The sequence below is a fragment of the Bos grunniens genome, chromosome 22, assembly GCF_055505025.1.
Source record: "Bos grunniens cultivar Pamir isolate PY7600 chromosome 22, Bosgru_T2T1.0, whole genome shotgun sequence".
Classification (NCBI taxonomy): domain Eukaryota; kingdom Metazoa; phylum Chordata; class Mammalia; order Artiodactyla; family Bovidae; genus Bos; species Bos grunniens.
The window spans coordinates 36,312,651-36,338,011 of NC_141186.1; the positions used below are offsets into that span (position 1 = coordinate 36,312,651).

Consider the following 25,361-nt stretch of genomic DNA (forward strand, 5'->3'; position numbering starts at 1 on the left):
TCTACCCACTCAATGCCAGGAGAAACCCTCCCCCAATGTGACAAACAAAGCTGTCTCCAGATATTGCCAAATGCTGCTGGGAGTGGGGGGATGGTGGTATGCAAAATCATGTTGAGTTGTGAACCCTAAATTTAGAAGACACACACATTTAATACTGTGTTAAATAAGATACATTGAAAATTCAGCACTGCATGTTGTAAGATTCTAGTCAATGTATTTGCTTTTGAGTAAGATTTTCTTGTAAATGTAAAATGGTTTGATATTACTGTGTTTTACACTCTAACCTCTGTTCTTGTTGCAGTTTGGGCATTTATGCATGTATTCCAACGTTTCATTGGCTCTCACTTATTTACATTCACAAACAGTATGCATCCCTACTGAGCTTCATTACAGAAAATTGGAAGCTCAGAATCTTGCTACTTTCAGGCCTCATTACTTTTAAAGGATAGAAAAGATTTGGGGATTTTTTTCTTTAGCTTTTTTCTTTTAGATAAAAAAATAGAATAAACATCATATTTAATAGTGTTGGGGAGTATGTTACAGAACCAATAAAAAGCTGTAAAATTTGTCTTTTCTTCTCTCTACATTTTTAAAGATATAAATGTGTTAGATATTAAAAGATAGGGAAGATACCCCTTTTCCCTAATTTTCATTCCTCCATTTTTTTATAAGAAAAATTATTTCCCTTTTAGCTGATATTATCATGAGATTAGTGTTAATATCAACTTGTATAAAATAGTTTGATACCATTTAATGGTGGTAATGTTTTTAATACAGACAAAACATAGAAGATAATGATATATAAATTAATATCAACAGGATTGTGGTCTCCTCTGTATTTTTAAAGTATAAAATTCCTTCTTCAACTTCATGTTGTCTTCTTTCTTTCTCTCATGGTAAGTTAACTACACTAACTTTTCAGTTCCTTGAACCTCTTGTTAATTCCTTGAATCCTTGAAACTGTGGACCACATTAGGGTCTTTGCATATGCTGTTCTCTGTTTGCAGCTGTCTTTTCCTCCCACTCTTTGCTTTGCCAACTTCTGCTCATCTAAGGTTTTTGTTGGATTCTGTCCTATTCACTCTTCCCATGTCAAACTTCTCATTTATAGAATTTAACAGTTGGTAATTAGTGTTCATTTGAGTTCAGTTATTTAGCAAGTTTCCTCTTCAGACTTTAAATCCCATGGAGGTATGAAACTGTGTTTTGTTTTGTTTTGTTTTTCCACTGTAGGATATCCTGAACTAGATCTCATCCTCTCTGCTAAATTTATTATTGTGTGAAATAACGTATGTACATCCATGATAAACAGCCTGGCTTCCTTAAAGGATTGTCTTAGAGATTAAATAAATTAGAGCTTTAAAGTTTCAGATTCTGAGTGTCAAATGCTTTGTGCACCAACTGAGTTAAGAGTCCAGACAGTATTGATCTGTATGAGGAACTTTATTTCAGATTCTTCTCTTTCTTTCCCCCCCTCCCCTTTCTTCTTTAATCTTCTTGGGTTCCCTAGTGGTTGGAGTTTGGGAGAGGCTCACTGAACTCCCTGTGGGAAATAGTCTATTCTTAAAACTTTCTACTCTATAGTCTCTGTATTGATTGTTGTCTTTCAAGCATAATCGTAATCTTCAAAGTATAACCAATACCATAGAAGCCAGTTTAAATCCATACTCTCTGACTCCAAGCTACAGTTGTAAGAAACATTAAGTTGGGCTTTATCACCATAGGTTACAACTCTGAGTTCCCTATGTACCTGTTAAGCATCCTGGTCTGTGTTCCTGACAGTACTCTCAGGAAGAAGCTGTGTAGCTAATAGGGTTAGATTTGTTTGGTATTAATTTTGCCAAGTTCATTGCTCAACTGAACTTTCCTCTGATCAAGAGAGTATCCTTCTCAAACTCAGAAAATGTTAACTTTAAAGAGATTTGCTCTTGGGAAGTCTCTCTAGCTTCCAGCTTTATGCTCAGAGATTTTGCAGCTACCCCTTCACCCTACCCATTTCACCACCACCATCAACAAAATAATAACCTACATTGATAACCTCTTTTTATGCATCAGGCACCTCCTTGAGCACTTCAGCTATGTTGTCTGTCACCGTTCCTTCTTACAGCTGTCATGTAAATAGTGAGGTTAGTACCCTCATTATCTCCACTTATACACCCGACACTCAGGCAGAGAGAGGTTTAGTAATTCACACACAGCCAGGAAGTAGTAGAGCACAGATTTGAACCCTGGGTGTCCTTAGGAACAGTTTAACTTCTGACTTAAACCTTTTTGTTGTGTGGTTTTTTTTTTTTTTTTTTTGTGGGATACCTCATCGTCTTAATGTATGCCATTCAGTTTGGATGCTACTGGGTACATGTTACCTTTTAAATTCAAGTTAATTCCAGTTTTAAAAAATAAAAAAGTTAGTTTCTTGTTTCCACTGGCCACATTTCAAGGGGTCAGGAAAGCCTCGTTTTTGACTAGCGGCTGCTGTATTGGATAGTATAGATACCGAGCATTTCCTGTGTCACAGGAAGTACTCTGGGGCAACACTGTTCTATGGTATTCACACACTAGTTCCAAGAATAGTGCCATCTTGGCGGAGAAGCAGGCAGCTACAGGTTGTTCATGAGTAGATGTTTTTGGGCCAAGACCCAGAAGTTCCAGATTCAGTGAATCCAGGGCAGGCCCTAGAAATGAATACATAAAAAAAAAGCTACCCAGGTGATCCTTCCACCTCACCAGATCTTACAACTGGTGACTAGTCAGCAGATTAGCCTGTCTTAGAAAATTACATGTGCCACCAGGCTGCAGCAGAGAGCTCCTCATTCCACTGCTTGTATATAGAAAAGCACTTCTCCAAAGCTACAGTAACTGATGACCTACCTGTACATAAAACGTAATAAAATGTGCATAAATGTGGAACCCTCTGATCTTCCCTCCCTAGTTAAATGTTGAAACAGAAAGTCAGTGTGTAATTTCAAAGTCCTCTTCATGTCTCTTTTAAGCTGAAAGCATTCTCAACTCAAAATATGCTAATGGCTTTTTAAAATATTCATTTAGATAAACTGCCAGATTTTTACATTTTCTAACTTTGCTATAATCAGGGTGAAAAACTTACACACCCAGCCACCTCTTGCAGCCTTCTCAAAGACACGTTAAATTTCATTTCTTTGTGTTCTTATTCGTTCATTCAACACACATTTTTGGAGCACACACAATGAAACAGGCCATGTTTTATTTACACTCTGGACATGCAATCAGGAATCCTTGTGGAGTTGGTTCTAGTGTTGTACGTGTGAGCATGTGCTGTGCCTCTCCTGCAGTGGGGTATGGGGGAGAGGGAGAAAAAACTCCCAATCAGTGAGTAAGCTGTATCCCATGTAGGATAAATGCTGAGATCAATAATAAAGCAGGTAGGGGGGATTGTGAATGCTGGAGGAGATATTGCAGTATTTAATAAGGGGTCAGAGAGTGTCTCACTGAAAAGTTGATGGTTATTGATGTCTTTGCCTAAGTGAAATATGTGTTTTCCTTAAAGCTTTCCCTAGTAGCCTCTGCTTCAAGAATAGCTGTTATTCGCATATCCCATAAAGGGAAATTCGGGGGTTATCTGAATGGTTCTCAATTTTCCATCTAGTCATTGCCATGGCAACTCTTTCAGTACAATCCCTGACTGCGCTTGACATCCCTTCCCTGGTGCTTTGCCTTCACATGGTGAATCCAACTCGGTCTTGCCATGGTGACAAGACTGTAGTTTGTCGTGCTTCCAGCCAGCCTTGGGACTACAGTAGAGGGGAGGAGGTTAGTGAGCAGACCTGTGACTCCAGGCAATTTAAAAAAGCCTTCTTAAGAGCCAGAGACTTTTGAAATGTGCAATTAAAAATTGTATGTGTTCCCAGAGACCTTTTTAAAAAGACCTTTTAGATGTAGCTAACCAAAAATAACTTGCCTTCCTGTGTGCCAGCCTCCTAGTGCAGGGGTATATGGAGACATGGAGATTCTTTTCTCCTTTTTTTGGATAGCATATTTGGTAGTAAAGTAATAGGGCATATGGGGAAGCTGTGTCAAGGGCAGGAGACAGGAAGTATAATAGGAGAGCTGAAAGAGTCTGAGCCCAGAATGATGTTCACTACTTTGAAATAATCAGGAAAATTCAATTGAGCTTCTCAATTACAGAGAAAGGCCCAAACTCAAAATAAAATATTGGGTTTGTGTATAAAATGTTGTTTGTGAATGTTGTCAAGAGAATTCACTAAATGTTTAGAAGCTATTTAGCTGTATATGTGTTAATTTATTTTTAATGAGACAACTGATTTTGGACATACCTAGGCTATTTCACAAATTGTTAAACGATGCAAATGGACAGGAAAAATCAGTTGAATTTAGAATTCAATTCAAAATAGTGACTCCTTTTAATTTTTAAAATAGCGATGCTCTGTTTATTTATTTATTTATTTTTGGTTGTGCTGGATCTTCGTTGATGTGCATGGGCTTTCTCGCATTGCATCGAGCGGGGGCCTGCTCTCTAGTTGCGATTTGTGGGCTCCTGATTGTGGTGGTGTCTCCTGTCCTGGAGCACGGGCTCTAGGTTGTTCAGGCTTCAGTGATTTGTTGCATGGTCTCAGCCGTTGTGGTGCACAGGCTTAGTTGTGCTGGGGCGTGTACAATCTTCCCAGACACCCGGGCATGCGGGATGAACCCAGGCCCCTGCACTGGAAGGTGAAGTCTTAGAGAGTGTGTATTAGTCACTCAGTTGTTTCTGGCTCTTGGTGACCCTGTGGACTGTAGTCCACCAGGCTCCTCCATCCATGGGATTCCCCACGACAAGAATACTGGAGTGGGTTGTCATTTCCTTCTCCAGGGGATCTTCCCGACCCAGGGATTGAACCCGGGTCTCCTGCATTGCAGGCAGACTCTTTACCAACTGAGCCACAGGGAAGACCTCCTAACCAGTGGACAAACAGGGAAGTCCCATGATTCTCCATTTTTTATTTATATGAGTTATTCTTTGTGACCATACTATGTCTCCTGGTATCATCTGTTTATTTTCAGAATGAGTTTTCTCTTTGAAAAGTTATTGTGTAATTGACTCTACAAATGGGAGCCAAACTCAAAACAATACACTGGAAGCCATAGTAGAAAATATAATCTGTAACAAAACAAAAGACACAAAGCAAAGACCCACTCCATTTTTTTTTTTGAAGGGCCTCATAGCAGATCAGTTGCTATCAAACTACATGAAACAAGACCAAGGATCTGTGTCAGACAGTGGACACCAATGTCATCCTTCTGTTATATTTTCTTTTGATCTTTGTGCTGACACACAGTGAACCCTAGCCCCCTCCTTACACTAAAGGGTCTGGGAATTCCCTTATAACTGAAATCAAGAAGGGCTTTATTGAAACACCTCTGTGCCCCCATGCCCCAGCACAGGAGTTTGGAGAGAGATCTCTAACTTGTATCATTTCTTATTTACTTCATCTTTTCACTCATGGTGACCTTCCTTCCACATCTTGTTTTGATGCAGGCAAACCCTTTTTTACACGAAACCCTTCAGAGTTGAAAGGCAAATTCATTCACACGAAGCTGCGGAAAAGCAGTCGTGGCTTTGGCTTCACAGTTGTTGGAGGGGATGAACCTGACGAGTTTCTACAAATCAAGAGCTTGGTCCTAGATGGTCCTGCCGCCCTGGATGGCAAGATGGAAACAGGTATGAGACACCACATGGTCCTCTGTGGTCAGGACCAGACAACACCATGATTTCTTGAGCTTGTCATTGTCCTTTAAAAACTTGGCGAATGAGCAAGCTAACTGTACTACGTAAATGTGTTCCCTGGTATAGATGAAAACCTTTGAAGCTGCTTTAACATTTTCCCTTTTGGGTAACTGTTAGGGTGCTGATGAGTATAGTAAAGGAGTAATTTACTAAAAATGCAGATCTATTTGAATGAATGAATTCTCAACTTGGTATTCTGCAGTGATTTTTTTTTTTTTTTTTACAAAAAAGCTCAAATGTTCTTTCAATGATCATTATACTCCCATTAGCAGGGAAGCCGGTAAATGCTACAAGAATGCCTTATTAGCATAAACAAAGTAGTAGCAGCTGTCTTTTCGTGCCTTGCAGTATCACCCCCTAATCCAATTTCAGTTCAACTTCTTATTGGTAGGATTTTATAGTATAAAATCGATAGACTTTCCTGGGCAGTGTTCTTAATCCCCAACTCTTTTGCAGGAGACGTAATTGTGAGCGTGAATGACACCTGTGTTTTGGGACACACACATGCACAAGTTGTGAAAATCTTCCAGTCCATTCCCATCGGTGCCAGCGTGGACCTTGAACTCTGCCGAGGTTATCCACTGCCCTTTGACCCAGATGACCCCAACACGAGTTTAGTGACTTCGGTGGCCATTCTGGATAAAGAACCAATTATTGTGAATGGGCAAGAGACCTATGACTCGCCAGCTAGTCACAGTAGTAAAACAGGCAAAGTCAGCAGTATGAAGGATGCCAGGCCAAGCAGCCCTGCGGATGTGGCTTCAAATGGTTCCCATGGTTACCCCAACGACACTGTCTCTTTGGCTTCCTCCATAGCCACTCAGCCAGAACTCATAACTGTTCATATAGTGAAAGGGCCAATGGGTTTTGGTTTTACTATCGCGGACAGTCCTGGGGGTGGCGGCCAAAGAGTGAAACAGATTGTTGACAGTCCAAGGTGCCGAGGCCTGAAAGAAGGGGATCTTATAGTGGAAGTTAATAAGAAGAATGTGCAGGCCCTAACTCACAACCAAGTCGTGGACATGCTCATCGAATGTCCAAAGGGAAGTGAGGTCACATTATTGGTGCAACGAGGAGGTATGTAGATTTATTTTGTTTCATTTTTTTAAAACCTTACATCCATTGTTATATATACTGGTTATCAGGTGGCTCTTTGGGGCTTTCTAAATGTCTACTCCTTTAAGATCATTTTTATTTAAATACTGGGAAATGCATTCAAAATGCCTTCTGATTTCTCCAAATGCTGGCCTCTTTAGACTAAAGGTTATGTTTATACATTATGTGTTTATACAAAGGGCATGCACATGGGGTAATACTGTTGCTGAGAGTGGGATCCAGCTGCTCGAGACTCAAAAGCCAATAAAAATGCAAGGCTGGTGGAAAGGAAAATTTGCTTTGTTTTGGAGGCGGGCAACCTGAGGGAGGGTGGACTCATGTCCAGAGGCCGAGTCCCACCCGCCCCTCCCCCACTGACATTCAGTGGGCTGGAACTTTTATAGCAGGAGGAGGAGGTGTATAGGCAGAGAGAAGAGGCTACATGTGGAAATAGCACCGTCGTCTTAAAATTGGTCATGCAGTGGTCTGATCAGTGTCATCTTGATTGTTTCACAGGCAGTTAGTTTTCAGTTCCAGGGTCAGTTTATTCCCGTTTCTTTGAGGCCAGTTCTCAGAATTGTGGCAGCTTATGTCATGGCTACATTCTGATCATCAGGTAGTTAGCTTATTCCACCTGATGGGGGTTTCAGTGTCTATAAAACAGCTCAAAGGATATGGCTCCAAATGCTATTTGTAGACATTGAGGAAGACCTCAAGGTCCCTGCCTTTGCTTAGTGACTAAACTAATATTTTTTGGTTCTGTTTGATTGTTTTCATTTGCTTCTGCATTTTCTCACTTCTCCAATTAAACTTAATCTTTGACTAAAGTTTTTCTATGGACAAAAGACAGGCGGAAGACCTGGAGGGAAAGAACCATAGTATCCTGCTCTGTTTCAGTTTCCTTTAAACGTAAATCAAACTGTGCCTTTTACAACCCATTAAGATTTGAAAACCTTTATCCTGTAAGTCTCCTGAACCTGGTCTGCACAGCGTGCATGTGAAATGTAGCTCTTGTCCACTCTTCCAGCCTCATCTCACACTCCTCTCCCTTCCTCAGTGTGCTTGGCCACCTGGCTTCTCTGTGATGCCTTCAGTTCTCTAAGCCCTTCTGTGTCAGGGCCTTTGCACTTTCTGTTTCCATTGCTTGGAAAACTTTTCCCCAACTCTTCACTTGGCTGGCTCAGTCTCACTCAAGTCTCCTCCTGAGAGAGGGATTCTCTGATTATTTCTCTAAAGTAGCCCCCAGCAATCCTGTGTAATCCCTGTTGCATCACTCCATTTCTTGTTAGCTTTTATCATAGTCATTATTATCGCAAGCCATTGTTTTGTACATTTTCTTATTTTTCTTTGTTGCTTTCCCTTTTTCATTAGAATCTAATATCCTTAAAGCCAGGGACCATGTCTGCATGTTGACAGTTGTCCCTGGCATTTAACATAGTACCTGACTCCTGCTAGGTGTTCATGCATGAACAGATAATGAATGAATGGACACGTGATTATTATTTCCCTTGGTGGGAGCAACAGTTCCATGAATCATATTAAAAACATCTCAGCATACCCACATTTTGATGAAGTGGTTAAGAATCTCAGAGAAGTGAGGTATTCGAAATAAATCTTGAGACAGTTGACTTTCTTCTTTTTCCCCTGTCAGCACCCCCATCCCCCCACCCCTGTCCCACCAGAACTTCCAGGACCTCACACTGAGAAATATTTCCTGGGTCAGTGTTTGTGGCCAATCTTGACTGATTACCCCCCACAATGGGCAGGAGATTGGTAGTTCCCCTGACTCTTGCCAACATGATGTGTTTATGCACAGAGTATTCTGACCCTCTGAAAAAAGATCAGGACCAGACTTCTACTTTCTCTCTGTTTCACTGAGATGGAAAAGCTTGTGTATGTTGGAACAGCGATGATCTTGGGCTCTCATGAAACTGTGTGTTCTGTGATCAAAATGATTGGGGTTGTTGGAAGGGAATCCAGAATTCAGAACTGTCTTTGTGAATCACAGTGCTCAGTTCACCATTCTTAAACAGGTATAAAAGCCATTTGCACATTTTTTCAAAGAGTTATTTCTACCAATAATATTTTGAAGTGTCTTCTTGTACCCAGATCACTTGATTTCACAGATGTGTTTTAAACAGTGACCAAAATGTAACAGGAAGTGACCTGAGGTTAAGGATGAGGAGGGGGAGAGGGTGGAGGATGGTAGTACCTGGCACTCAAAAGCAGGAGAGCAGTTTACAAAGTACTTTTCAAACCTACATGCGCCTCTCAGGCCATGTTTACCATGTCCCTGAAAAGGTAGTCAGGTACCAACCAAGAGCAGGATTGAGAAGTTCACCTGGATTCTTGGGTTTCCAGTCCAGTATTCTGCTTTACTTAACTCTGAATACCACTGATTTTTGCATATTTGCTGGTTTTAGTGGCCAGCAAGTTGGAAACTTGTAAATAGTTTTTGGTACATTAGGGCATCTCTGATTCAGCCACTGCTCATTTGACATTACAAATCACACTGTTCTCCTTCTTCATTTATTTGCCCCTCCATTTCTTTTGTCATTTTGTTCAGTTTTTCTTTTCCATTCAATTTAATTTTGAAGGGACGAAAAACAAAGTATCATTGTAATCTACTAAACCACGATGGTTAATGGAACCATTTTGTAATGAATCTGCCCAAGCCAGCAAACAACTCATTATAAAAACATATCCCTAGCTGATTCACTTTGTTGTACAGCAGAAACTAACACAACATTGTAAAGCAATTATACTCCAATAATAAAATTTAAAAGTTTTTTTAAAGAGTGTACAGGGAAGCATGTTAAAGAATCTTAACCACAGCGAAATACAATGGAAATGATCAGACTATTCATCAATAAAGTATGGGTTAAAAATAAAATACCCTTGATTTCAAATATGTTTATTTTCTCTCTTAATTCCTCAGACCGTCTTTCAGTTAATGCCATTACATTATAACATTAAATTAACAAGAGAAGCTCCAGAATACATTACCACATTAGTCAAGATCTGCATAGTTTATTCCAGAACCTGAGTAATTTAAAATCACTGTAACATCAGCAGTCTTTAAATATGCTATGTGCTTTGCGTTTGATTTATGTATGGGATAGAACGTTTGTACATCTTCCTGTGGCAAGCCAGCACCAGCTACTATTAATCTTTCTAGAAAGCATAATAATATATTTGTTTCTGCCATATATCAGTTATTTGAATCAGGGCTGGCATTTTAATCATTCTTCTTGTATGATGGGAGTGTAAATGAGAAGGTTTGATGATCAATAAGGATAGCAGCTAGGTTAAATGAGAAAGCAAATGGCCACTTCACTGATTCTTTCTAATGAATCTCATTTGTGTCTTAACTCCTGGTAAGCAGATTGATAAACTCATTAAGTCCACACTTGGCTTGATTCTCAGGATTTTATATCTCAAGGATGGTACTTTCTGTGCTTTAAAGAAATAGTCTTTCTACTTTGGGGCAAAACTTAGCTACATTTGCATTTTGGTTTTCACTCGTAGTCTCCTAAACTCATTTTTTATTTTTGTTCTGGTTGAGATCAGGTGTGTTTTGTTTTTCTTTCCATCTCCCTCCTGCCAACCTGAAAATAAGCAGAGGTTGAAATATTGTTTGTAAATTTCTGGAGACAGTTCTCTGGGTCAGGCTTGGGCTTGCTGGGGGTGTCCATCCATAGCTTGTCAGTTGGGATCGTTACTGATTTGTTTATAGGTGTCTTCTCCGTAAACAAGGCCGTGTCTGTGGCTAGCAGTCAAGTTCTATAAAGGGCAGCCCCTTCTTCCTTAGCCTGGCTTCCCATCGTCCCATGGCCAGTCCATTCCTCCTTCTCCCTCTGCTGTCCAGTCAGGAGAATGCCTTTTATTTTTCTTAATTTTTCACAGAGCATTTGCATTCAGAAGACGCATCACCTGATACCAGTGTGAGTCTAGAGTCTTTTTTATGTTTGGAAAATGGTGCTACAAGGTTATTACTATTGTTTTGAGTAATTTTTTTTAATTTACAAAAGATGAAGAATTTGTTTCATAAAGGTTTTTTACTTTTAAAAAGGGATTATAGTATATGTAGCATAACTACCTGTGCCCCCTGTGTATTTTGTGTATTTGGCTAATTTCTACCTAGTAGGAAGTGCGATGCTTTTGAAGATACCATTGGGGGTGGAGTCAGAATACTCTTGTTTCAAGAGACAACTTGGAATATTTCTTGAAAGAGAAGACTGTGTGTTTTACTTTGACAGAATATGTGTATTGAAAAAGCTGAACTGAGGACTTCCCTGGTGGTCCAGTGGTTAAGACTCTGAGTTCCCAGTGAAGAGGCCTGACTTCATTCCCTGGTCAGGGAACTAGAGCCCACATGCCACAACTAAGATTCAGCGTGGCCAAATTAAAAAAAAAAGAAAGTACATATCATTTTTTGTTTGTTGTTGTTCGGTCACTAGGTCATGTCCGACTCTTTGCAACCCCATGGACTGTAGCGTGCCAGGCCTCTCTGTCCTATACTATCTGCTGGAGTTGGCTCAAACCCCTGGCCATTGAGTTCTTGATGCCATCCAACCATCTCACCCTCTGTCGCCCTCTTCTCCTCCTGCCCTCAGACCTTCACAGCATCAGGGCCTTTTCAACGAGTCAGCTCTTTGCATCAAGTGGCCAAAGTATTGGAACTTCAGCTTTGGCATCAGTGCTTCCTATGAATATTCAGAGTTAATGTCCTTTAAAATTGACTGGTTTGACCTCCTTGCAATCCAAGGGACTCTCAGGAATCTTCTCTAGCACCACAGTTAGAAAACATCAGTTCTTTGGTGCTCAGCCTTCTTTATGGTCCAACTCTCACATCTGTCCATGACTACTGAAAAAACCATAGCTTTGACTGTAATGGACCTTTGTTGACTAAGTGATATCTTTGATTTTTATGCACTAAGTTTGCTACAGCTTCTCTTCCAAGGAGTAAGCGTGTTTTAATCATCTTGTTTTAAGTGTTATTTAAAAGAAAAAGCTAAACTAGGGTTCCAGGAGTCTGCCTCTAGTTCAACCTCTGCCTGTAACTCCTCTATAACTCTGACTGGGTTACAACTCCTGCCCTGAGACTCATTTCTTTATCTTAAAAAAAAAAAGGAAAGAAAAGAATATTTTGAACTAGATCATCTTTAGGATAACCACTCTAATTTTATGCCAGTACTTTCATTGACGTGTAGAGGAAAGAAAGATTTGAGAGTCGGATGATGCAAGTTTAAATTCCAACTCCTGCCTTTATTCCCTTTGTGACTTTAGGCAAGTCATCTGAAAAAAGTAGCACTTGCGCCAGTTCCGGACCTAGAAGCAGTCACGTGATGAGTAGTGTGTTACTGATCTTATCTAGTATCAGAAGCCCCTGAGTGTGGTAGCTTACTTTTTCTCTTTTTAAAAAGAGTTTTATCCTTTATCTGCAGAATCTTAATCTGAGTACACGATGTGCAGGCACCTGTGTTTTTTTTTTAGAAGCTCTACCAGCAATTCTGATATAAAATCAGAATTGGAATCAGTCTTAGGCTCCTGCCCTCCTGATTCCTTCTCATTTAGATTCTGTGACATATAAATGGAAGTTAAATAAGTTTATAAAGTTTAACAGTTTTCATTTCTAAGTAATATTCTTCTTCTAAAGTCTACTTTCTAAGCAACAGATTTCTCCATCTTTGCTAAGGTCCATTGCAGCTCCCAAATTTGATATTTTTCTACTTTAGAGGAGGTTAGAAAGGAGGACTTGGTCTCAGAGATGCTTCTCTTGAGCTTATCCCCCGAGTGGCTTTAGCTGATCAAAACGGAATTAGAAGTGATGCTTTGTTTACTGAGTGCTCTTGTCAGGACACTGAGTAATTTTAGGATCTGAATGTAAAGTAATGAAATGCTAGGATTCCTGGAGGGCAAGACTCTATCCAACTTGTACTTTTGTATCTCTGGACATCATGGGGAACTTGTATGTAGTAAGGTCTCAGTTAAATACCAACTGGATAAATTTAACTTCCTCTGCAAGTCACATTAGAAAATTAATTTCTTAGCTTCACAGTCACTCTTCATAACTTCTGAAACATAAGAGAGAGATGTTAAAAGACAATAAATTAGGTATAAAAATGGTGGTAGTGATAGTAATGATCGTGTTAAAAACATTATTGGTTATACTATGTACCAGAATTGTTACCGTGGTACAAGCGATACATACACACTTAAATAAACCTCTTAGCATCCCGTTGTCACGACCACAGTGGAAGCATCCGTTTGGAGTGTGATTCTGAACAGGGCTCTGTGGGAAATGAAGGCAGTGATTGGTAGGGGGAAAAAAAGGAATTGCTTTTGCTGTAGGTGTTGCGACTCCACAGTTAAAATTGCTTAGTATATAAAGCAAAAGGGAAATTTCTGGTTTAGTTGGTATGTATAAGACACTCCCTTGCTTAAAGCTTCTGTAATAAAAACACTAAACGTTTCCACAGTGTGCCAGGCTGACTTGGTTCTAAACATTTTACATGTCTAGCCCTCTGAAGTGATTAAAACCTGGTTGTTGTTTAGTCGCTAAGTAGTGTCTAACTCTTGTGACCACGTGGACTGTAGCTCACCAGGCTCCTCTGCCCATGGGATTTTCCAGGTAAAAATACTGGAGTGGGTTGCCATTTCCTTCTCCAGAGGATCTTCCTGACTCAGGGATCGAACATGCATCTCCTGCATTGGCAGGCGGATTCTTGACTGCTGAGCCACCAGGGGAGCCTGATTAAAACCTTATCTCCCCTTTAACGATTTTTTAAATAGGAAATCATTTACATTTTTATTTGTTTATCTTTGAGGTCTTTATTGAATTTGTTGCAATATTGCTTCTGTTTTATGTTTTGTTTTTTTGGCCCCGAGGCATGTGGAATCTTAGTTCCCTGACCAGGGATCAAACCTACACCCCAAGAATTGGAAGGCAGAGTCTTAACCACTGGAGCAGCAGGGAAGTCTCTACCTCCACTTAAGAGGAGAGGATCCTGAGGCCCAGAGAAGCTCACTGATTTACCCGGAATCACACAGCTGAATTTGAACCCAGCGATTCTACTTCCAAAGACAAATGTCTTACCCACTATGTTAAGCAGCCTCCTGGCTTTTAGATGAGAAGCTCCAATACCGTAACTGTTGAGCAGTACGCCTTATACATAAAGGAATGAATGAGGTCTGAAGTCCGTGGCAAATTAATGCAACTTAATTTTCATACAAATTAATGATGATATTTAGTTGATTAAATCGTCATCGATCCACATAGGGAAAGCAATATCTAATCTCATCATCCAAGCACATGATTAGCATTAGCTCTTCTTTGTGTGTGTTTTTCCTCTGTCTGAAACGATGTAGAACCATCATAATTAGAACTGCAGTGAGCTGTGCCCTGCCTCAGAGTTAAACCCCAGTTATCTGGCGCCTCTGTTCTCTTTGCCCTCTGGTCACGGACTGGAGAATGAATTGCAAATTGCACCACTTAAGGTTTGACTGCCAGAATCTCTTCAGTTGAGCTGCAGGGCCTCGGAAAGGAAAATTCAGGTTGCTGGCTGAGTGATACCCTAAAGAGGTGGAGAGTCCTGTGTATTCACATCAGCACAACCCATCCCGTCCCCCTCCTCTGTCCTGTCATCCTCCCCTGTCTTCCCCGGCCTCTGCTATCCATCATGTGGCACCTGGCCTTGCCGTGGCCTTGCAACAGGTCTCGAAGCTTCCTGTAGTCCATTCTCCAGCTAGAGTGATTTAAAGTCAATTGGCTCCAGTCACTGCTAGTGTCAGGATGACGTCCCATCATTCAGAGGAAACTCCAAAGTCCTGTGTCACAGCCGAGAGCTGCTGTTTTTTCTGTCTGTGTATTTCTTCTTGCAGAGAGCCACGGGGCTCTCTCCCTGCTGTCCTTCAGGCTTCTGCTCTGACTGCTACATAGCAAACAGTGTCCACCACCATCATGCTCTGCCCTTTCCTCCGTGAGAGCAAAGACTGGGTCTCAATCACGATTGGATCCTCACCACCTAAAATTGTGCCTGGCACATTGTAGGTCTTCAGAAAATTCTCTATACTGAAAGAAAAATAGAAATTAATGCCAGGCCATTTGTTTTCATAAGTCCTCATCATCTTGGACAGAACTTTCTGGGATGAGCGCTTATCATTAGAGCTGGGAAGATGGGCAGCAGGAGATGGACCACCTCAGAAATCACAGAGCATGAAGGTGACCTAGCCTGACTTCCAACCCAGGCTTCTTGGCCTACAAAACCCATCCCTCTATCATGGGCTGTTCTAAATGGCAAGGGAAACATGGTAGAAATGAACTTATATACAAGATAGAAATAGACCCACAGACAGTAGATAACAAACTGATGGTTACCAAAGGGAAGGGATAAATTAGGAGTTTGGCATTAATAGATACACACTGCTATGTATATAATAGATAAACGACAAAGACCCACGGTATAGCATAGGAAATGTTTTATAATAACCTATAAGAGAAAAGAGTCTGAAAAATATTACACACACACATACACACACACGTGTGTGTGTGTGTATGTGTGTGCTTAGTCACTCAGCCATGCCTGACTCTTATGTGACCCCATGGACTGTAGCCTGCTAGGCTCCTCTGTGGGATTTTCCAGGCAGGAATACTGGAGCAGGGTGCCATTTCCTACTCGAGGGGATCTTCCCGACCCAGGAATCGAACCCATATTTCTTGAGTCTCCTGCATTGGCAGGTGGATTCTTTACCACTGCGCTACCTGGGAAGCCTGTGTGTGTGTGTGTGTATGTAACTGAATCACTGTGCTATGTACCTAAAACTAACACAACATTGTAAATCAACTCTACTTCATGTAAATAAATAAATGACAAAGAAATACATTACATGACAGTGAATCATGGTCCAATTAAGCCTGTTCTCCAGGTCCAGTGCAGTTGTTACTATCCACATGTGGCTATTTAATTAAAGTTAAATACAATGGAAAATGTAGTCTGATGGACCACATTTCAAGAACTGAAGAGCCATATGTGGCCCATGGCTACCATATTGGACAGTGCAGTTTTAGAATCTTTGCATCCTCGTAGAAAATGCTGTTGGACAGTGTTGCTTTAGAGATTTTGATTATTTTGCCCTCAAAAGTGCTATGTTGATTATCCTTCATTTTACCTTTTCTCTTGTTTTTAATGCCTTTTAAAGCAGAAAAATATGAAATTGAAGGCAACTTCATGGTTAATGTACTTCTTTTATACAGATGATAATAATAATAGGTCCTATTTATTAAATTCTTTCCATGTGTAGGTACTGCTCTCAGCTGTCTACATGTGTTAACTGGATGTTAGGGGGTCACAAGGAATTGAGACTCAGAGAACATGAAACACTTGAAACATATTAGTGCTTGGGCGATCTGCTGTGTTCCAGTCCTGAGATAGCTTATCAGCTTTTAACCTGGCCAGGAAGCATCTCATGTGTTATACTGGACTGCTGTTAAGGAGTTTAATTTACATTATTATATTATGTAAAGTATCTTTACCCCAAAAAGGGAAGAAACTTTAACACAAGAAAAATTCACCTTAAATTCTTATATATAAAATAGTATATAATCTGCTGCATGAACTATCAGCAATTTACAGTTTGTCAGACCTCTACTTAAAAAAGGAAGGTGTAGATGTCATCTTGGTGTGTTTATCTGGTTTGGTATCTCAAACTAATTGACCTCCCCACTTACCTGTGATGCTTGGTTTTTCTAGTAATTTTGAAAGTCAAGTCCTCTTATTAAATCCAGTGTGCTACCTAATAATTTCTTAGTGATTAAATGTAAACTTAATGCACCAAGTTATTTGCTTTTGTGCATTATTTATTATAAATGTATATGTGATTTATAATCTTCATTAAGGAGTGGTGACGTTGTCTCCCCTTTCTGGAAGAGTGTAGGAATTTCAAGTTAGAATTATTGCATTGGTCTGTGGGCTGTAGAGAAGGCAATGGCACCCCACTCCAGTACTCTTGCCTGGAAAATCGCATGGACAGAGGAGCCTGGAAGGCTGCAGTCCATGGGGTTGCTAAGATTTGGGCATGACAGAGCGACTTCACATTCACTTTTCACTTTCATGCATTGGAGAAGGAAATGGCAACCCACTCCAGTGTTCTTACCTGGAGAATCCCAGGGACGGGGGAGCCTGGTGGGCTGCCGTCTATGGGGTCGCCCAGAGTCGGACACGACTGAAGTGACTTAGCAGCAGCAGCAGCAGTGGGCTGTAGAATACTCATTCTACCTACAGCTCTGCATTTAAATGTAAAGAGGTTCTTTTGTTTTCCCTTTTGGGGGGGACAAATTCCTAAACATTGTGGGCCAGGCATTGTCTAGGTGCTGGGAATGAAACAGATCATCCACAAACCAAACAAGTTTACTGCAGATTTCATGACCCTTTTATTCTACAGGAAGGAGAAAAAGGGCAGAAATATTCAGATGAGCAAGAAAATATCATCCAGAGAGAAGTGCTGTGAGGAAACTGGATGAAGTGGTGTGGGAGTGACTGAGGAGTAGGGCTGCTTTCAATTAGGTGACAAGATTTGAGTGACCACAAGGAAGGAAACAGCATTCCAGGAACAAGGGACAGTTAATGCCAAGGCCCCAAGAAGGAACTAGAATGGGGGACAGTGTGGCTGAAGAAAGATGAGCAAGGGGAGTGGTGATGAGCTTCAGAGACCAGCACCCAGGGTCTAGAATTTGGATTTTATTTTTTGTGTGATGTCTGGTTTTAAGAAATGCAAGGATGAGATCTCGTTAACATTTTAAACAATCCCTCTGGCATATTTGTTGAGAATATATTTTAGAGGAATTGATGTGGAAGGGGAGACCCAGTAGGGCCATTGTGGTGGTTGGAGAAGGGTGTTTGCAGTGTAAACTCTTGTGATGGCCATGGAGACAGAAGGAAGTTGGGGGTCGGGGGTGGTGTTTAAGGAGTGTTAAGGAGTGCTCAGGAGAGTTGACAGCACTGGGTAGGTTGACTCAAGATAAGGCTTGGCCAACTCTTGTCTCTGAAGGACCAGATGGTCTGTATTTTCACTTTGTGGGCCACATTCTCTGTTACCACTACTCTCCTCTGCCATTGTAGCAGATGACGTGAACATAAATGGATTGGTTGTGTTCCAAGAAAACATTATTTGGTCCTGGGGCTACAGTTTGCTGAGCCCTGCTGAAGAAGGAAAGGAAAGGAGAGGAACCAGGAATGACCCCCAAGTTTCTTGCTGGGGCAGGTAGATAGACAGAGGGACCATTTGTTGAGATGTGTGTACTGAGGTAGGAGTGGATGGGCCTTGAACTCAGGCATCAAGGGTGCCTTCTCAGACATGGTAACTGTGAAATGCCCATCTGACATCCAAGTGGAGCAGAAACACAGGCAGTTGTCTGGGACCTGGAGTTCATTACTCGCAAGTTAGGACAGGCGAGATAAACACTTAGGAGCCATTATCTTAGTAAGTTTGCTGCATACCACAAGCCATGGCCTGTTACTAGGTCCTGAAACTACTGTACTGGGCTATGACCAGTGTTTTTCTCAAAAGCAAAATAAAATAGAAACAGTAATAATATGTCTTCCTCAGTAAAGATAAGCACATGTTCATGAAACTTTGACTTATATGTGTGCATACACATATACACTCACATATGAACACATGTATGTATGTGTGTGTCAATCTGTTACCAAGTGCATTTCTCACTGTGGACTATGTTCACTACCATTTGTCAAACACACATGTAGATAGTATATAGAGCCATGAAGGTGAATGAAATTAGCAAAAGAGTAGAAAGGAAAGAAAGAGCCAGGACAGAAGCCTGGGGCACATCATCTTGCAGGGATCAAGCTGAGGAAGAGGGACTGGTAACGGAGATCATGGGGCACCCAGTGCAAACAGGAAGTGTGGTGTTACGAGTCCCAGAGAAAAAAGTATCTCAAGTGTATTCCTTCCACATCAGGAAGTGGAGGCATGTGAGGGTGGAAACATTGTGTGTGGCATTGGTCATCTCTGAGAGCGGAGTTCATGATGTGTCTATAAGCAGCAGCCTGGAGTGGGGCATAGAAGGCAGGAGTGGGGTGGGGATTTGATCAAGTGGTCCAAGAATTCTCCCTGTGAAATGGAGCAGAGAAAAGAGCTACTGGCTAGAGAGGTCGAGAGGGCTGTGCAGTTGAGAGAATTTGCCTTGGTTTTTTACATGGGAGACCGTGCAACGTGTATGTCGATAGAAACAACCCAGAGGATAGAGAAACTGGATATGCAGAGGAGAAAGGGGCATCATTGTAGGAGTGAGGGCTTTAAGAAGGGAAGGAGGTAGGACCCAGCGTCAGAGAGGAGGGGTTGGCCTTTCGAACAGTATTTGTAAGTTGCAGAAAACAGAACTAGATTTGGTGACTCCCTTTTCTCCTAAAATTAAGCTAGTGAAATTTCTGTGTATTTGAGGTTTTCTGTTTGTAGAATCAGTTGAGCTTATATATTGTAGCTGTTCTTCCTCTCTCTTTCGCATCCTTGTTCTAAACTGGTGACAAGCCTTTTTCCAGTTGACCCATCGTGTAATCGAGGTCTGAGTGCATTCCATGTGCACAGCCCTAGGATAAGGGGAGAGGAACCAAGGTACCCGCAACCCAGATACAGAAACAAGACTAACCTGTGAATGTAACCAGCAGTAATCTGTAGTCTGAATCTGTGCCTACAGATTGGGGTAAGAGGTGCATCAAGGAGGAAAGGGATGACAAATGGCACCTTTTAAATGACATGAGGCCACAGCGGAGTGTCTCAGCCTCAGTACTATTGACATTTAGGGTCAGATTTTTTTTTTTTTTTAATTGGAGTTTAGTTGATTTACCGTGTTGTGTTACCTTCAGGTGTGTAGCAAAGTGACTTGGTTATACAAGCGTCTATTCTTTTTCAAATTCTTTTCCCATAGAAACCATTATAGAGTACTGAGTATAGTTCCCTATGGTATACAGTAGGTCTTTATTAGTTATCTGTTTTGTATATAATAGTGTGTATATGTCAATTCCAGTCTCATAATCCCCGCCTTCTGCCCCCACACTTAGGGCCAGATAATTGTTGCAAGGGTTCATCCTGTGCGTTGCCAGATGTTGAGCAACTTCCCTGGTCTCTGCCCAGTGTGTGCCTGCCTCCACATTCCCTCCCCGAATGTCTTCAGACATGACAGATGACCAATGGGAATGGGACACAATTACCATTTGCTGAGAACTGCTAGTTCTACTAGTAGTTCTACTAGAACTACTACTGAAGTACCTGAAGAATTGAGAGTTGTGAGTGGGTGGTCCATGAGTAGTATTTGGCATGACCCACTCATGTATTTTTTAGTAGTCTCTTTAAAAAGTATTTTTAAATTTACATGCCTTTGGTTGGTGCCAACAATTCCAATTTGCCACAGCCTGCCATTTCCTTTTTTATCCCATCTGGCCTCACACACTCCTGTGCTTTTCCTGCCCACTGCTCATACACAGTGGACTTTGAGACCCCAAAACAGCATGTGTGCAGGCACTGTGAGGAGGACCTGTTTCCTAGGAATTTCTTTTTACCATCCTTATCTCAAAATTTCAGGAACTGGCTGCTTTTCTTTTCTTTTGGATTTAATTTATACTTTTTTTTTTGGTGACGAAAGATGACATCCTCAGACTTTTTTTTTTTTTCTTGACATTGAAGTTTATTTTCTTCCTTTACTTGGGTTCTATATGAAAATTAGTTAGTGATCACCTCTTTGGAATGGGGGCTGTGGTGTGAGAGGCATCTGATACAAGGAACATTATGTTGGGTTTTTTAATTACTATTCTCCCTTATTTGATACTAGTTTTGTGACTTCACTTCATTAAGCTTCTCTTTATTGGAAGAGGTATCTTCCTAGCCTTTCCTCTAAGCATTTTGCAGTTCTGAACATTTTCAAAACAGTTATTGAGGCAGAGAGTTTACTCAGGGTAATATTTTTCCACCTTCCTTCATTTTCCTTAAATTAAATCACACATTCTTTACCACCATCTGGAGTTAAGTGTCTGCTATGGTTTTTATTGAGTCTGTCTTTGCATTGCACCTGCAAATTTTAAAACATTCCCCAACTTGTATCCTGCCTGGTATTTCACATGTTTGTATTCCTGCTCAAAGATTAGTCATGTCCTTCATTTATGAACATAATCCTTTTTGGTTCCGAAATCATGTTGGTAGAATTTTAACATCTTTGAAAATAGCACTGGGTCGTTAGAAGTGTTGTTTCCACTGGCAGCGTGGAACCTGCCTTTTTGTATGCCAAGTTGCTGCCTGGGTTTATGTGACAATCCTGTTTAGTGTGTGTGTGTTTCTAATGTTCTTGATGTGTTTCATTTCTCACCACACGCAACAAATGCTGTTCAGCCTTTCTTTTATGCAGTGGGCTTTCAGCACTGTGATAATCTCTCATTATAGATGAATGACATGTGAGTAAACATCTAAAATACAGTGTGGTTAATCATATCCTCTCCATTTCCTTATGCTCAGTTCTTTTTCCAGAAATTCCATTTAGCATATCACCTTTGCCATGAAAACTTCTCATATCCTAGTTTTGTAATTTTAACACTTGAGGCAGAGTTATTCAAAAGATACTTTTGCACTGTATCTTTTTTTTTTTTTTCAAAAGTTTTAAATTTTATTTTATTTTTAAACTTTACAATATTGTATTAGTTTTGCCAAATATCGAAATGAATCCGCCACAGGTATACCTGTGTTCCCCATCCTGAACCCTCTTCCCTCCTCCCTCCCCATACCCTGCCTCTGGGTCGTCCCAGTGCACCAGCCCCAAGCATCCAGTATCGTGCATCGAACCTGGACTGGCGACTCGTTTCATACATGATATTATCTTAGGATAGCAGTCAAAATAGCTAGGAAACTGCAGCGTGGAGCAATGTTAAGATCCTGTAATAGAGGGAATTCCTTTCCTCTCAGGTGTTGGGTATCAGCATGCCTTATTCAGCCACCTGTTTTGTTTTGTCTTTTGGTATGGTTTGTTTATTTATTTGGCTGTCCACGTCTTAGCTGTGGCCTGTGTAATCTAGTTCTCTGACCGGGGATCAGACCCAGGGCCCCTGCATTGGGAGCACAGAGTCTTAGCCACTGGACCACCGGGGAAGTGCCTTCTGTTTTTATGAGACATTTATTTTAACAGTTGGTGTGTTCAGGGTCCATGGCATGAGGAACCCATCAAAAAAAACCCTATATTTTAAAAATCTTTCTTATGGTTGCATAATACAAAGCAGTTTATTTTAATCATTTGGAGACAGTTGGAATTAGATCTATGCTTCCTGAGATATTTATATTGTTTCTAAACTGAAAAATGTTCTCTGTGATTACTTTTGCCATAGATACCAATGACCAAAGTGGGAAATGTTTGTGTCGGAAAAATAATAACAGTGCACATGAATTCATGGAGTCTTTGTTTTTGTAGTTTGCCCCTGCAAAATAACTGTCACTTTGACTTTGGTGATGAAACAGGAAGGTGCAGTTGTTTTTTTATCCCAAAGTTTCTCAAACCGGGCCCTATTGATATCATGGACCAGGCAGTTCTTTGTTAGGGGGGCTGCCCTGTGCATCATGGGATGTGTCACAGCGTCCTTTGCCTCTGTCCTCTAGATGCCAGCAGCACTCTCCTCCTCCTCCCCAGCAATGATACCCGACAGTGTATTCAGACATGGCCGATGTCCACTGAAGGGCAGTAGCAACCTGGAATGAGACTCCTTAGACACCCTTTATTTTTACTTCTTGGAAATGGTGTCTTATTTTTTTTTTAAGATGTAAATGGAATTAGTTTATGGACTTTTGTGTGTTGAATTTGGATGGAAGAGAGTTCATGGGAGAAGTCCCCGTTCGTTCTCAATCGTTGCTTCTATATTGATGCAATCAGCTGCATCGATCAGCTCACTGATGGAAGTGACCCACTGGCCCACATCATGTTCTCCGTTCAGTCCTCCTCTCTGCCACTTGCCAGCAGTTCTGCCTGGGCCAGCCATGGGCAATGTCCCTGAGCCTCGCACTGTCATCCGAAATACGAGGGGATCTGTACCTTCCTCAGTATTTCAGTGAGGATGGAACGAGACGAGGACTCGTCTTACTCACCCTGCGGCCCGGTCCTGATGGAGGGTTGACTGCTCTGTATGATTGGATGGGGCTTCAAGCCATCCAGGAGAAAGAGGGTGGATGAAATATTCAGGTGGTCCTCCCGTTTTCAATACTTCAGGAGAAGTTTTCTGGGGGAGAGACAAGAGAAGGCAAAAAAGAGTCACCTCAAGAAAAAATGTGGCCGGAGATGTTTCTTATTCTACTCTGTGATGACAGTGATTTTCAGTAAACAGTGAAATGAGAATAAAGCAGGATAGAGAAGTAGGTTATTCGTGAAGTTTTATAAGCTCTCAAAGACTCTCTTTGGGAGATTATATCCCTCTATCTTTTTTTTTTTTCTTTTGAAGTATCCTTTTACTTATGGAATAGTAGTTGGTTGTTACCTTTCCACCCCCTTTTTAATGTTTCTAGTTTGCAAAATAAGGAATTGGCACTTTGTGGTCAGTTGCTCAAATCCATTTAGTGAAAAATTGCTGGTTCCTAAAATCTGAAATGCAGGAATCACTGCTGTAGAAAAGGAGGCTGTCAGGATGTTAGAGAGAGCAGAGGAAAGGAGGTGGGATTCTTGGAAGTAATGTATGAGTGGGGAGTCTAGAATCCAAGCCACAGGAAGAGCAGTGGGAACCTCCTTGGTCTTAACCAGGGCTTCCACAGTCTCTTAATTTAGGGAGAAAGTGAGTGAGAAGTTCAAGGCCAGGGGTGGATTCATCTGTCTGCCCTGTGTTGCCCTTACAAAATACTACCTTTATTGGTTAGACTCTTTCAGAAATTCTTTCGTCATGTATAAGTTATTAAGGTAACTCAGAGAATGTTAAATCCAAAAGCAAGAGAAAAATTGGATGAACTATACACATTCATGATGCATGAGACATGCCAAAATATCTGTGGCTAATTCCGCGTATATAAAAAAGTGTCAAAAACTTAATGATAGCTTTTTTAAAAAAATCCATTTTCAATGGGTCCGTTTGCATTAAGTTCTCCCTCTGCATTAACTCTAAACCTGATTAGAGCTTTATTTACTAAGAAAAAAAAAAAAACTGCCAAAATCAGATAGGGGAGGGAGCAAAAGGATTCTGGCATTTGATCTCCACCATGAGAAATGTGTTGAGTGCCTTCTTCAGTGTAAATGCTTACTGGGGATCATCTGTGTCATTTCCAATATGAATTTATGCTACTTACTCTTCCTTGCCATAAATGGAATGTACTTCTTGAAGGCAAATGCCCTGTTGTACATCTTGTTCCCAGCTGAAATATTTCATTAAAAGGACTTGCAGTCCTTGAATTTCCCTGCATCTTAAATGTACTTGACCTATAAAAGTTCTTTCTAATTGAGATTCATCCTGAGTGGGGCATTATGTGTGTTGGGGTGTGTGTGGGTGAAACCGATTCCCATATTCTGCCTTTAAGCAAATCCAATTCGCAAAATGAGTATTGACTCACTGAAACCTGCAATCTAATAGTTGAACAAAGCATGAGCTTCTACTGCTTCCCATGGCTGTATGAAGCAGCTGTCATTAGAAATTGACAAAGTCAAGGTAACAGCTTTTTTCCCTCTGCAATTCACATAATCACTTAGACCAGGGCAGATATTGTTTCAGCAAGAGGATTTTGAAGACATTTAATATCTCCATGGGAGAAGAATGGGGCTGCTCATCATGTGTCCTTTGCCCGTTGGAAAAACATGACCCGTTAGTAAATGGCTCTTTGGGTCTGACTGCCAGACACTTTGAATAATGCAGTGCTGTCGGACTCATAAGTTGGATCTCCTTGCCTTTGTTAACATGACCCATGCTTTCCAAAAGCTAATATGATCTTCTAAATTTAAGAGATTGGAGTCAGGTTTGATACAGTGCCAGGGGTGGCTTCCGTCGCAATTAAGCAGTTTGGTAATGAAGTTAATTGAAATGGCTGAATAATAGATGCCCTTACAGAGCAGATGGGAAAATTGCCCTCCTATTTGGCAAAAGTACACTGTGACAGAAAAGTGATTGTCACACCCAATCAAGGCTGTTAAAACTGCTCAAGAGATTCATGAATTTGACTGAAGAAAAGAACGTGAAATAGTTTTCATCCTCCCGTGTTTGCCTTTTGTCAGGAAGGGTGAAGCATTTGGAGCTTTTTAACTCAGTGTTGTCATAAGAAGTTGCTTTTCTAAGGAAAGGGATGAAGCTGTCCTTAACTGAAAATGTGTTTAGATTCTCCAGGAGTCCCTGAGAACACACTCCTCTGATGAGACCAATAACTGTCAGGCTTGGGGTTGCTTTGTGAGCCTCCAGTTAATCCTGGGACTTGAGCGATTCCCATTCGTTGTGATAAGGAATTTAGAACACCAGGTGGCACAGTGGAACCTTGCTCTCCGCGCAGAGGG

The 25,361-nt window shown here is 41.0% G+C and overlaps 1 protein-coding gene across 48 annotated transcripts in view; it reads left to right on the top strand.

The window, feature by feature from the left end:
- Positions 1-25,361, top strand: part of MAGI1 (membrane associated guanylate kinase, WW and PDZ domain containing 1) — a 645,902-nt gene that overhangs the window by 559,209 nt on the left and 61,332 nt on the right. For 46 of the 48 annotated variants that reach the window (XM_086366992.1, XM_086366969.1, XM_086366972.1 and 43 more), the window contains 2 exons: positions 5,513-5,695; positions 6,218-6,838. In XM_086366992.1, the coding sequence (XP_086223118.1) occupies positions 5,513-5,695; positions 6,218-6,838 (804 nt within the window). Of the gene's footprint in view, positions 1-5,512; positions 5,696-6,217; positions 6,839-13,747; positions 13,927-25,361 lie in introns of those variants that run through there. The other 2 variants (XM_086367017.1, XM_086367016.1) reach the window with 1 other exon arrangement.